This window comes from Engraulis encrasicolus, chromosome 4 (genome assembly GCF_034702125.1).
Source record: "Engraulis encrasicolus isolate BLACKSEA-1 chromosome 4, IST_EnEncr_1.0, whole genome shotgun sequence".
NCBI classification, from domain to species: Eukaryota; Metazoa; Chordata; class Actinopteri; order Clupeiformes; family Engraulidae; genus Engraulis; species Engraulis encrasicolus.
Genome location: NC_085860.1, coordinates 23,433,728 through 23,447,550, shown reverse-complemented (window position 1 = coordinate 23,447,550; position 13,823 = coordinate 23,433,728). Strand labels below are relative to the sequence as shown.

General features: G+C 42.3%; 2 protein-coding genes and 1 long non-coding RNA gene across 4 annotated transcripts in view; all 3 read right to left on the bottom strand.

Annotated features, from left to right (window-relative positions):
- Positions 1-9,828, bottom strand: part of bicd1a (bicaudal D homolog 1a) — a 76,753-nt gene extending 66,925 nt beyond the window's left edge. Inside the window, exon 1 of the mRNA XM_063196902.1 lies at positions 9,060-9,828. Within this exon, the coding sequence (XP_063052972.1) occupies positions 9,060-9,275 (216 nt within the window). The 5' untranslated portion in view covers positions 9,276-9,828. The remainder of the gene's footprint in view (positions 1-9,059) is intronic.
- LOC134447447 (uncharacterized) lies at positions 3,763-8,509 on the bottom strand. 2 transcript variants are annotated; one of them, XR_010034604.1, is made up of 5 exons: positions 8,482-8,509; positions 7,212-7,328; positions 6,765-6,832; positions 4,963-5,072; positions 3,767-4,019 (listed from the first exon to the last, which is right to left on the bottom strand). It is a non-coding gene; the product is annotated as an uncharacterized LOC134447447 (long non-coding RNA). The 2 variants fall into 2 exon arrangements; XR_010034605.1 differs by lacking the exon at positions 8,482-8,509 and having other exon boundaries at positions 3,763-4,022; positions 7,212-7,507.
- A 1,570-nt stretch (positions 9,829-11,398) lies between the features above and the next one.
- The window catches only part of LOC134447445 (uncharacterized), a 28,131-nt gene continuing 25,706 nt past the window's right edge, over positions 11,399-13,823 (bottom strand). Inside the window, exon 8 of the mRNA XM_063196901.1 lies at positions 11,399-11,912. Coding sequence (XP_063052971.1) covers positions 11,647-11,912 — 266 coding nt within the window. The 3' untranslated portion in view covers positions 11,399-11,646. The remainder of the gene's footprint in view (positions 11,913-13,823) is intronic.

Here is a 13,823-nt window from a genome sequence, read left to right as displayed (position 1 = left end):
CAACACAACACAACACAACACACTAGCGTCTTAGTTCAAACCCTCTCACAAGATCTTGCAGGGTGTGTATATTTGACACCAGGGGTATTTTCACCAGTGAAGCATTCCGCAAAGATCACTAGGTCTTTATTTTTGACACAGTGTTTTCGCCAACATGCACAAGAACAGCATGCCTGTGTTTGAAGAAGCACTTTCAACACAAACTCAAATAAGTGTTCCATATTCCAAAGAAGCTTCATCTGATTAGCTTTTCCACAACATTACCCCAACCTTACAAAGCCAGCTTCTCACAATATGAGACATGCATCAAAATGGCATTCATACAGAAAATGGACTTCATAACATAATTAAACCAGCGTAAATAGATCCACACATGTTGCATTCACTATTTTAAGTTGGTTCTCCAGTTTAGAGTGATTAACATCGCTCCACTTTTTCAAGGCTCAGCAGCCAGCCGTACACCTCCACAGTGAGGTTGAAAAGGGCATGAGCAGCAGGAGCAGCAGCAACAGCATGAGGGCTTTTAGCAGTAATTATGGCCAGCCAGTCAGCCAGCGCAGGTGAGGATAGAGCCAGAGGCCATGTACAGAGCTGGATTAAGATGTTGATTACATGTATGCAGATAGTTTACTATGTGTTTACATAGTAACACAGCATGTGGATATGTAAAAAACACCATTGTGACAGGCGCGTTTTAGGGGGCTGGGGGATTCATGCACCAGTCCCACTAAACTGGTCCTAAGTCCTGTGCAAGAGCTACAGCATATTGATGGAGGAAACACAGGGACGCAACTACTGTTTTCTGGGGGGGTATGCAAGAACGATTTTGGTGCCCCCCCTCCCAAAAAAACACTCAATAATTAGTTGGCGCCCTCCAACGCCCTCTCTTTGGCGCCCCCCTGCAACGCATGCGTCGCATATACTGTAGTTGCGCGCCCCTGAGGAAACATATCAACAATCACTGATTACAGTACTCAACAATTGTACCTGCTCATCGAGAGTGGTCACATGACATTTAATCATTGTTGTCTAACAATTGTTTATTGTTGCTCTGTTTTATATTGTGCAGTTGCAATCTTGACTATACAAACATGCACAGGGCTCGAAATTAACGGCAGCCCACCAGCCAAATGCTGGTGAAATTTCAGTTTGGTTGGTGGAAAAGACCAACTTACTTGCCACCTTGACTCATTAGTGAGTGTGTGTTTGGCTAGTAGTCCTAAAATCATCTACAAGCAATTCTGGCAAGATCTGTCTATAGGCACAGTAAGAAAAAGCACACAGTGATCACAGTGAAGTTTTTTTTCTGACACATGGCCCTGCCCCACTGCGGAATCATCCACAATAATTTGGTGCACAGTGCTGTAGAGCTGAAGAGTGAGGACGGCAGGTAGTGGAGAGGTGGGGTTTGCTTCAGGGGGTCGGAGGCAGGGGCGGTTCTAAGGGGTGGCATTTGCCCCCCCAGAAATATGATTTGCCACCCCAATTAAGCGCCATCATTGTGACCAATAGCCTTAATGCTTGACATCATTTCAGACATAGAACTTTAGGTTGCAGGGTTTCACTTTAAGGGATTCACTGTATCACATAAGTGTGTGTGTTGATTATATAGTGTTTATAATATTCCCTTAGTGTAGGAGCATGCCCCCCTGAAATACACTTCGCCACCCCAAGAATAAATGTCTGGAACCGCCCCTGGTCGGAGGAAGGATGGGTGGTTGGGGGCTGGAAGCATCCCCCCAGAAACCTAGCACCCAGACATAGGAAACCAAGGGGTCCTCATGAAAAGCGCCTAATGTGACACCGGGATCGATACTTAGCTGTTGAGTTCTGCTCCTCCCAACAATACACTCACACATGCTTGCTCTCTCTCTCTCGCTCTCTCTCTCTCTCTCTCTCACACACACACACACACACACACACACACACACACACACACACACACACACACACACACACACACACACACACACACACACACACAGCTTAGTTCTCAGGTTACATCTGACAATCTGTCCTTCCCAAAATTCAATAAACCCCCCCTCTCTCTCATGTGTGTGTGTGTGTGTGCGTGTGTGTGTGTAGAAGACCGACCAGCAAGAGTGATGCACCTGCATACAAACAGGATAACAGTGACTTTTTGAAGGGGGGGGGATTCAAATCCAATGGCATTTCTTCAAAACACCGCCACACAAACCAAGATGATGACTGCAATATATGATTGTATGAATGTATGATGATTGTGATTCAGCAACATCTCTGGATGAGTGGCAATGCAGCTCAACGGGGCACTGCACAGCATTCCACAGGGTAGTGCCCAGATGCCTGCCTGCGCATCCAGGTGGACAGACGGACAGAAAGAAAACACAGGCCACCTATCATTCTTACAGCCATTCAAGTTTAGCTACTGCACACACACAGTTTATGGAGGTAGCACATGGAAAATCAACAGTTATTTCCCTTTGCAGTAGTCCTAGCCATGTAGCATATTTTCTAATATTCCTGTTGTTATTCACATTAACAGGGACACATCCACACAGAGAGAGAGAGAGAGAGAGAGAGAGAGAGAGAGAGATTTCATTTGATTTCTGAAAGAAGCAATGTTTTATAAGCCTATAAAATCGACTGTAGTCACATCAGCAATTTTCAACACACACCAAAACAGTAACACTGGGCAAAAAGGCTCTGTTTCCGGGGATGTTTGTATGAAGATATTTCTGGATATTTCCAATATACGGAGATATATTGATAGATACGGTACTGATACGCTGGTGCCAATTTTCATATATGGAGCATATCCGAATCTCGGAATGGGACAGTTTCGACATGAGACAAATCCGGATGCCGTTTTCTCACCTGATATGGCACGTGCTTCACGTATTTGATGCAGATACTCTCACGGATGTGTTCCATTCTTGTAGTTGTATATCTCCGGATCTGTGAGGCATGGGACGACCCATACCTCCCACGACCAGGCAATAAATTGATTTCACAGGCATTTATGTACATGCCTTTATCACGCTAGGTGTTTTTAGCTTCTTCCCCAAAGCTGTTACAACAATGAACTCACACTTACTGGACAATGTTCATCTATAAACGACTGTGCACCTTGCAGGGAAGCTCAAATCTCAGAATACTTTGTATAATGACAAAAAAAAGCTTTCTATTCTATTACTTAGGCCTATTACAACTTAGTCTTGCCTGGTTACCATCCTAATCACGAGTGAGATTGTCTTTCAGATCGAAACGATTGTGGAAGCTGAGGATTTCCCAACATGTGACGGGCATGTTGCCACATCTGTGATGTTGCCAAAGTTGCCGAAATTACTTATGCTGACGTTAGGTTAAACTGCCCTACAAAAGGTAAACAGCAGTGCCAACAATGAAACTGAGGGGAAAAAATGCCTTCAAAGACTTGGTAGGTTGGATATTGTAGCCTAGTTACTGCAAATTTGACATAGCAACATTTGTAAAACAGGGCACATTTTGACCATAACTCTTAGTCACAAGATAAAGGAGGTCTTTATGAAAATCATTTTCAGAATGAACACATTTTCAGAATGAACCTACGGTAATTGGTTACTGCACTTTGCCTTTGTAAGGCAGTATACTTCTTTCAACATAATATAATAGACACAAATCTACTGCAAAACAACAATTAGGCCACCTTTAAATTACTGCTAAATCCCAGCTAAAATCATATTATAACAGACAATTATTTTGTTGTTTGAATGTTCTTTCTTTAATTGCTTATTTTACATTTACATTTAATCATATTTCAAGCTTTGTCGGCCGCAGAAGGGGGGGGGGGTCACGAAGGGAGAACCGGCCACTACCGGTCACTCGGTGGCTGGGCTTGCAGGCATCAATTGAAGTACGCCAGCAAGGCGCACACTTCTCCATCTCAGACAGAGCACAACAAATGTGCACTTGTTTCCCCATCAGGCACAAGGCTAGCATCAGCTCCTTGAGGTAGTCGAGGTCGTCCTCCTCCAGGACATCCTGCGCCACCAGCACCACTGCTTGAAAAGCAACAAAAAAATAGGGCAGTTTTAAACAATGTGTTAAACATTAAAAAATATGTACAGTTCAAAACCCACACTCATGCTTGTTTACCATGAACATGCCAAAGAACTGGTCACATGAGATAATACAGCAGGATTTTCACAAGATTATCCAGCAGATCAACCAAGCATAGTTCAATTGTGGTTTATCCACAGGAGTACAGTAGCTGTCATAGTAATATCCCTTACAAAAATTAACCATGGTTCTACTATTTAACTTTGATACACTATTTGCCATAAACCATGGTTCCCCCAAACCACGTGTTTTAAAACTATGGTCCCCCCCACATTTCCTTATGCTTGCATCCCTTAAGCCTGGTTTAGACTCGTCCTTTAGTTGGAGGACACGTACTGTCAGCAGGGTAACGGCAGATCAAGTACCCAAACAGCCACCACGCCCCCCTTTTTAGCGCTGAATAGACCCCTTGCCGCGATCAACGTATAGTTCTCCCAGTTTGAATTGTTCGCGATCTGCCACTGCCCCCCCACTGACAGTATGTGTCCCCCAACTGATGGAGGAGTCTTTTTTAAAAAATATATTATTGTCTTCATAATGACAGTACAGTGCAGATGATGACAGGAAGCAAGTTGGGAGAGAGAGATGGGGAAGGGCTGGCAAAGGACCCAGGCCAGGAATTGAACCCGGGTCGGTCGCATTGCAAACGAGTGCCCTGCCATATGCTCCATGGTAGGGCCTGACGGAGGAGTCAAAACAGACCTTTAGTGTTGGCTGCCCATTTGCAAATACCTTGTACCAAATGCGGTCATTCTAAAAACTAACAATAGTACTCGGAAGAAAGAAAGGGGATATTGGCTAATTGCCCCCTGAAGTGAAGTAGTGACAAAAGAAAGTGATGGCAGTTGTATGATGGGGTTGGTAGTTGTGGTTTTTACCTACCCGCTCACGTCTGCTCATCAAATTTTTCCTTTTTTTCTCACGTCATCAGTCCTCCCCGCAAGGCCCAGTTGTTTGACTTTTAAGATTCTCAAAGAATCTATTTCAGGCTTCTGCGAGACAGAAAGAGAAACTGAGTTAGTCTTTTTTATACATCATAATCACATAAATGAGTTATGAGTAAACTCTCTGGTCCCCAGCTCTACCCAGAATCCTTACTAGCCTGGATGATGGCATTGGTGACCTCGTCACTATTAGGTAATCTACAGCTGAACAGAAAACATACAATGCTGTACACAAGTTTTCATTACTTTATGACTAAACGTGTAATGGTGATCCAAATATACAGTGCACGGCAATAATGACTACACCCCTGTTGAAAAGTAACATTGTGAATATATATATTTTTAAAAACACATAAGTTGTTCCCAAAATGATTATAGAGTAAGTGTAATACAAAAATGTTTTCAGCTTATGGCAGAAAAGTAAGGTCAGTAGTATAACTTGAATGACATATTTGTCCATTTTTTTTTGTGTAATTATGCTATGTTAAACTGTCTGAGAAGGGGCGTGCTGGCCCGAAACGTCTTGAAATTGAAATAGATTTAAAGGGAGGTCATCGTTGTGTGTGTTTCATCCTTGCCTTACATTGAACTTTTACATTATGAGTCCACACCAGGCCAAAATAGACGTGTGTGAGATTTGAATGAAATCATGTGGAGAGTAAGTATCATGATCTGCTTCAGTAGTCACAGTACATGTCGACAAGCATGTTTCTTCTTGGTGAAATTTCAGCTTCTCCTGTTGATGGCATCCACACAGCCCCAAACCGTGCAACTCTCACTACCATGCTTGACTTAAAGCATGGGTACTTTTCTTTGTTGAGAAGGTACAGCTGATACTAGGGAGGGGGAGGTGGGGGCGTGGCCAGGCTTATGATAGGGTCAGGGGGGTGTTTGGAGGCTTGTGATGAGTCCAAGGGGGCGTTTGCTCAAAAAAGGTTGAGAACCACTGATCTAAAGCTAATTTGTTTATCATGGTGTCATTAGATCACAGTACATGGTTCCATATCCCATATCCTTAGTCTGTTTGACTCTGATGAGACCATGATAAACAATTTTGCATCAGTAGATGGTGTCAAGCATGTGTGGTGGTAAAAAGTGATTTGTAGAAAGAAAAGTGCCTCATGCTGAAAGTCAAGCATGGTAGTAGGACGAAATGTTTCGGACCTGTACCGATGCCGTCCGCAGTAGGAAGCTGAATTTCACCACTAGAAACATGCTTGTTAACATGTACTGTGACTACTGAACATCATCAGATCATGATACTCTCCATAGGATTTCATTCAAATCTCATATACATCTTGTTTAGCTAGGTCCAGACTCGAAATGTAAAAGTTCAATGTAAGGCAAGGATGAAATGCACAGCGATGACCTCCCTTTTAATCTTTCAAATTCGTGAAGATTCGGGCCAACACGGCCCCTCCATAGACAGTTTAACATAGGGGTGTACTCACCTTTGCACCAGCATAATTTCACAACAATGGACAAATATGTCATTCAAGTTATACTATTGACCTTACTTTTCTGCACTAAGCTGAAAAGATGTTGTATTACACTTACTCTATGGTCATTTTGGAAATAACTTGTGTGTGTTTATTGAAATATTGTTCAAAATATTACTTTTTCAACAGGAGTGTACTCATCAACATATATATGGTCATCTGGTTGCATTACATCTTTCTCTATTAATAGCACTTTGATCACAGAAGTATGGGCTGACATGCTCAGAGTAAACCTGTTTACCTGGCCTGTGGTCCAAGTCGTCACTGCAACTCTTCCTCCAACGCACGATGTGTTCGCCTCACTCATGCCTGATGAAAAAAAAATGATAACACAATCACATATTGTTATGCTAATAAATTTCAATGTGATTCACTAGCCAAAATGGGATAAATGCAGAAAAAAGAATTTCCCCTAGGGGACCAAAATTGGCTCCAATCCAAATTGGCTAAAAAATACTGTTACAAACAGTGGACAATTGTTTCTTGAATTTCCCACAGGATGAATAAAGTGCTTAGTAATACAGTGAATAAAGTACCTTATCTGTAAAAGACAGCCTGAACCTTACTGATGTTTTCTCTAGTTTGACGATGAGAACCTCAGGGTTATTTGAGATGGTTAAAATGGAAATTGCACATGTAAAGTCTAGATCATTTTCTTTCCCTTAAAACATGCAGTCAAATATATTACCGACAGGTCCTGAGGAACTCCGGAGGGTTCTGGGTTCCATTGGAGGGTTGGGGTTGCGGGGTGTTGATAATGCATTGCAACCACCGTCTCCTGGAGTGTCTCATGACATTCATGGAGCTGCGGATGTAGAATAGAGTGAAGTACTTTTTATCATGTTAGGCCTAATTCCAAACAAAATTAAGGTGTTTATCAGCTTACATAAATAGCCTACACAAATACAAAACCAAAACATGCAGAGGCCTTATACACATCATCAGTCTTACACATTCTCTCTCTCTCTCTCTCTCTCTCTCTCTCTCTCTCTCTCTCGTGTCTCTCTCTCTCTCTCTCTCTCTCTCTCTCTCTCTCTCTCTCTCTCTCTCTCTCTCTCTCTCTCTCTCTCTCTCACACACACACACACACACACACAGTCCTAGATGGGCATCATGTCATCCATACGATGTCATCAATTACCCTATAACAAAACAAATTCTTAAATTCACAATTTCTCGTTCTCTTCTTTCTGGCACAGAGTCCTCAAGCTCTATGTGTGCATTGGAGCAAGAGCAAAGACAGGGCATACTCCTGTTCTGTCAAATAACATCGGAGGGGGCTTCTTTACCNCTGCCGTTCATAACGACACATGCTGTGACCATCTTTTATCTTACAGAAAGGCAATTGAGAGAGCGTGTGTTTTTCGGTTGGTCAAGGGGGACAAATCATATATTAGAACAATACAGCCACACATTTCAAGACTATACAAGGTGATAAACTTAGTTGTGTGCGACATTCAGACACAAGTGTCCATGATGTCATTAACTTTTAGATATCACGGAAAATAAGCTTTATGTCAAACAAATCTGTAACCAAATAGTCTCCTCCTAGCTAGTTAAAATGTAGCAGGTTACCAAATGTTGTCGTAATTTCAAAATCTAGCCCCTGCAGATATCCGACGTCATATATCCAATGTCAGTAAAACGTCTATGCATACATTCATTCGTGACACCGTATCACTTGCCCAAAGGTTTAGTATTTTTAGGTGGTGGCAGGCTAGCTAACGTTAACATCTGCCTACCAGACCGAAAAAGCTAGGCTAGCTAACATGCTAAGATAACCGTCCTTGTTTAGTGGACAGTACAAGGCGCTGGTTAGTTAGCAAGTTAGCTATACGGTCAGTCAGAAAACATTAGGAAAGTTAAACATTACAATATTCAGGCATGCTTTAATTTTGATCTAGAGCTACTTTAAGACAATACACCGTATGTTCCTCTAATCTGTTACTTCAACTTACCTCAGAATGTCTTAAAGTCTGGTCCATCAACCTCGCCAGCCATCTCACTTGGACACCGTCTCGGAGTCCTCATAGTCCCATAGCCTAGAGCTAGAACTAAATAAGGTTTTTTGATGGCTTAACAAGTCTGCGACAGATTTCTGGAAAGTCTGTGATAAAGATGCTGCCAACTAACGTACGACAGAAATCCAGATAGGAAGCGGCGGGCTGCCGCGCAGAGCTTCATAATCATAACGGCAGAGGGAGGGCCAACATTCTATTCAATGCGATTGGCAGCACACGTCATCACGGTATCCAGTCAAAATATCTCCGTATTCACCAAACACAATTCCGGAGTCAAAATATGCCAAGATTTTCACGGATTCTTGAAAAGTCGGGAAATGGTCGAAATCTGGTCCGAATATGCCGCGTGTCATAAAACATATCCAGTCAAAATATCTCCGGATTCAAGCCTATTTTTCCCAGTGTAGCCTACTGCCCTAAACACAAGACGCAGTAGGCTACCGTAAAAATGTGTTAGCCTTAAAACTGCTATAGCGTGAACCACACCACATCATCCGGGCCCGTTATCAACTTGCCTCTTGCAGCTGCTCCAGCTCCCGCCTCAGCGTCTCCTGTTCCGACTCCAGGTCCGCATACTGCTGCTTCAGCGCCTGGTTCTCCTCCAGGACGACCAGACCGCATTCTGCGGCTCGGATCTTCTCCCGGTTGGCTTCGGCAAGCTCCCGGGTGAGGCGCTCAACCTCAGCCCTGTACTGGTCCACCGACTCCCCGCATCCTCCTCCCGCTGCCATGGCCCAGGAGTGCCGGGCTATCCCTTGACGTCCCGGTTCTGGTCAAAACAGTCGAGGCGCGGAGGATGCGCGCGGTGCTAAACCCAACCCTGCACTCCCCCTCCCCTCCCCTGCGTTCGTGCAAAATCAGCTGGAGCAGCCACTGCAGCCCACCAATACACAGCAGCACACTTTCTGTTTTTGTTCGCCTATCCAGTTCTAGAGTAGGTGAATTGACGTTCATTAATTAAAATAGTTTAGGTCATGGTCAGACGCGCCCATTTAGCCAACACATGTCCAGCTGCCTCAAAGAACACGCGCCATCTCTCTAGGTGACAGACAGGCAGCGGACTGAACTGAAGTTGTGTCCAGCCCTCGGTCTGTGACGTCAGGTTATACCCATCCACACCGGCTTCGTGTTTATATTTACAGCATGGTAGCCTATCGGTTATGGGCAAAACACTGCTGTCGTATTTGTGTGAAATGGGCAACAAAAGTGTTTTGATAGTAGGTAGGCCTATAGCCTAAAAGAGTGAATAATTCCCCCAAATAGGCCTAATGTTTTAAAAACGAAGCAAACTATCCAGTAGAACACGTGGGATCCAACAAACTGCATATCTGTCGAAGTTGGTTGGTAGGCTACTAGGCACAACGATGACAATATTGGGCTGTAATATCATAGGCTGTAATATCAAACAGCATAGGTGAGAAAGGCTGACTGCCAGTGACATTCTATACCCTACTCAACATCGCCATCTGCTGGATAAATTCACATTAATGTCTCATGAAAAGATACACTTACAAATCTGAAGAAATGTGAGGGTGTGTACTCACTTCTGTGACACACTGTATAATAAGGCCAAATTGCATTCTGTACTATGTTCTAACAGTTTGGCTCCTTCATAAGGACAGCCAGGTGGCCCGATAATGGTCAATACCTGCCACATTCCTACAGAAAAGGAAAACATGACATGAAGAATATACCTACCTACCGACCACACCTGCACAGTTGAAATCATGTCCAAGACAAGAATTACTATTCTTTTTATTTAAAATCATGTCCAAGACAAGAATGACTGTCTTTTTAATTTAAAATCATCTCATCAGTTTATGCAATTTCCCAGTAGCCCAAGCGTTGTCCTTTGTTAGGCTATAGTCTTCAACATTTGCTGTATTTTATTGCGCTCATCCCAACTGTTTTGAAAGGGTTTTTTTTTTCTCATATTAATATCCCCTATTTTTGCTGTTTTGACGGCTGACGTTTTCCTTTTACTGTTCTCTATCAAATTAATATTCAGCTGTTTTGAAACACACTATTTTGATATCGTTGACAATTTACCAAGTGTCCCAACTTCAATGGAGTTGTAGTTTTTGGGAACATCTACTCTAATTTCAGGCCAATTACATATTAGACATTATTCAACACTATGTTACAACCATGTCTCAACAACAGATCTATATTTCACAGTAATTACAGGCAGTCAAGTAGGCCTACTTATAGTTTTTCTACAAAGAGTGCACTGAAACAGCTTCACCAAGCATCATCACTTATTTCCCCTACAACGATAATACACAGTAAGGCATGTTTAAAGTTACTTCAGAATTAGTTCAATGAAATGAGTGCAGGTAAGCAGGGCTATGAATTAACTTTTTCATCGGTAGTTAAAATGGCCAGTAGATGTTAATCAGTCAGAATGGCTAGTAAGTTGGTCTTTTCTGCCAGCCAAAATTAACTTTCACTAGGATTTGAAAGCCAGTTGGTGGTGTTAATTTAGAGCTCTGCATGTACTGAAGTATAATCATGTAATCAATGAATAATGCTAAACTAAAGCAGGTTACCCATAAGCATGATATTGGTTCTAAGAATTCAATGTTTGTCTTTTAAGTCGTTTTGATCTGATCTTCCTCTTACCCACTATGGATACTGCAATGTGACGCAGAGAGCAGAGTAAAAGACTGAATGATGTCTTTGTTAAAAAAAATGCAGTGGAGTGAAAAATACTAAAAGTGAGTTTACAAATAGTAAAGACCAAGCAGCTGCACTGTGACCTGTTCAACTACTGACTGATCAACATTGTGGTAGTAGTGTGTCAGACTATGAAAATAAACACCACAGACAAAGAAAATTGAAGTGACAACTGGAATACGAGACTGAACGGAATGTATTTTTGAACAAATTTGTCAAAATAAAATTTACTGAAAAAAACTGCAGTAGATTGGACTTGGAACATGCACATGGTTACAATTTTAAAAACAAAATCACAGTTAATATATACACACAACTTGCATTCCCTGGATGCATAAAAACGTCCATCGACGTATTTTCACTCAGAACATGATAACTGATGATTTCGGCGTGTTGGTGAAAATAAAAAAATCATGAAAACGGCCGCTAATTGATATTTGCACGCCTTGTGGTTCTTCGGGATTTCCTGCGAAGAGAAACGATTCGGTTTTTGGTGTAAAATTTGATTGACTCCCACTTTCTAGCTTTGAGAGCCTCGGGTTCGGCCAGGATGCAGGCCGTGCACTCTCTCTTGCCGGGGGTCTTTCCTGAATTGATGAACGGGGCCATGTGTCTCTCCACAGCCTGGACCTCCTCATCTGTCCACCGGCTTTTGGCTCCGCTTCGCCTCTTTTTAACAGCTGCTGCTGCAACTAAACATCAAGTCAAGTGTGCTTTATTGTCAAACATCTATGCACCAGGGTTAGCACAGAAGTTTGAAATTGCGTTTGACCAGTCTCCAGTGTGCAGTTTAACTAAAAACCTTTAAATAAGACATTGACAATAATCTCCCTCACACACACACACACACGCACACACATTTAAAAATTCTTTCTATTTTTTACACACAGACAATACACACTCACACATGTGCAGTTTTCAAACACTATAGACATGTACAATATAACACACACACACAGTGCAATAAGAATACTGACATTCTTATTGCACACTGTGTGTGTGTGTGTGTATATAGCAGTGGCGGCTGGTAGTCTGTCAAACAGGGGAGGCTGTTCAATTACAATATGTCCAGAACGCAAAAATAAGGGGGGGGGTTTTGACACACATCTTACATTGGTCCTGGGCCACATATGGCCTCACACACTAAAGGACTCTTGTTGAAACAAATTTGTTAATCATTAATCATTATCCCCCTTGTAGCCTATTCATAGGGAAATGTTTTTATTATTATTATTATCATTAGGCCTACCTCCGCCACATAATGATGTGATTTAGTTTGCCTTCGTTGTCTTTGTTCATTACTGGGTGCACGGCTTAACTTACCACTAGAGGTCGCAAAATCTTTAATTATTTACCAGACACTGCCAACACAGTAGGAAACAAGGACTCGCCACTCACGGGACTTGGCAGTTAACCAGTTGATAAGACACCACGAAAGCTCAAAAGAAACGGTTGTTCTTCCCTACCTTTTTCACCAAGTCAATATTAGGCAGTGCTCTGCTCTGCTCCTTGATATTCATTTTCTCCTCATAAGGACGACTGGAATTCGCCAGAATTTAATCCACAATGCTTGGCATTTTGCATAGCTCTCTAGCTTTCTTGCAAGCTAGCCCTAACGAAAAGTAGGCAACTTCAACTTTTGAATTGGGAGATTAAAAAGGATAAGGACATGCCACTATTAAGACTTTATTCGCAACACTAGTGTCACTAGGTTTACAAGAATATGTACACAAAACTGGAGTACACCGCAATGCATTTTCTCCTCATAAGGACGACTGGAATTCGCCAGAATTTAATCCACAATGCTTGGCATTTTGCATAGCTCTCTAGCTTTCTTGCAAGCTAGCCCTAACGAAAAGTAGGCAACTTCAACTTTTGAATTGGGAGATTAAAAAGGATAAGGACATGCCACTATTAAGACTTTATTCGCAACACTAGTGTCACTAGGTTTACAAGAATATGTACACAAAACTGGAGTACACCGCAATGAATAGCTTCCCCACTGGTTACCACGACGAAACTTCTCAGTCAAATTAATAACATATCCGCATTTCGAAATGAAATCAACTACTGTAGCCTACTGACACAGGTTCACCCAATCACAAGTCGGAGCTCCAGTCTCCGGTCCCTCCCCCCTCCTCTCTCTTCTCCATTCACTCCCAGTGAGGCTCAGTCTCAAAATCAAAAAAAATTCACGGCAATAGCCAATGACCGTTTAGCATTTTGCCATTGAAAAATCGTACAATCACACATGCCATTGAAGTCCATTGAGACTCGACTCGCTTGCGTTGTCATGAGCGGAAAAAAACTCGTGCGAGCCTCGGGATCTTATAACAGATTGGTTTCATCTCTAAGTTGAGCACATGCATTTTCTATGGAGCTGGGTCTGAAATAGCAATGTTATTAAGTTGTGTAAAGCATTAGTTTACATACTATTCTCCGTGATTTTGGACAGGAGGCGTCGCCTCCCTTGTACTCAAAGAGGAATCGCCTCTGGTATATAGTATTCATTAAGTATGAATATACAAATAAAAATGAATGGCATCAGTCATACCCCTAGTCAAAAACAAAAGAAAACCAAAAAAAAAAGCAGAAAATGATTA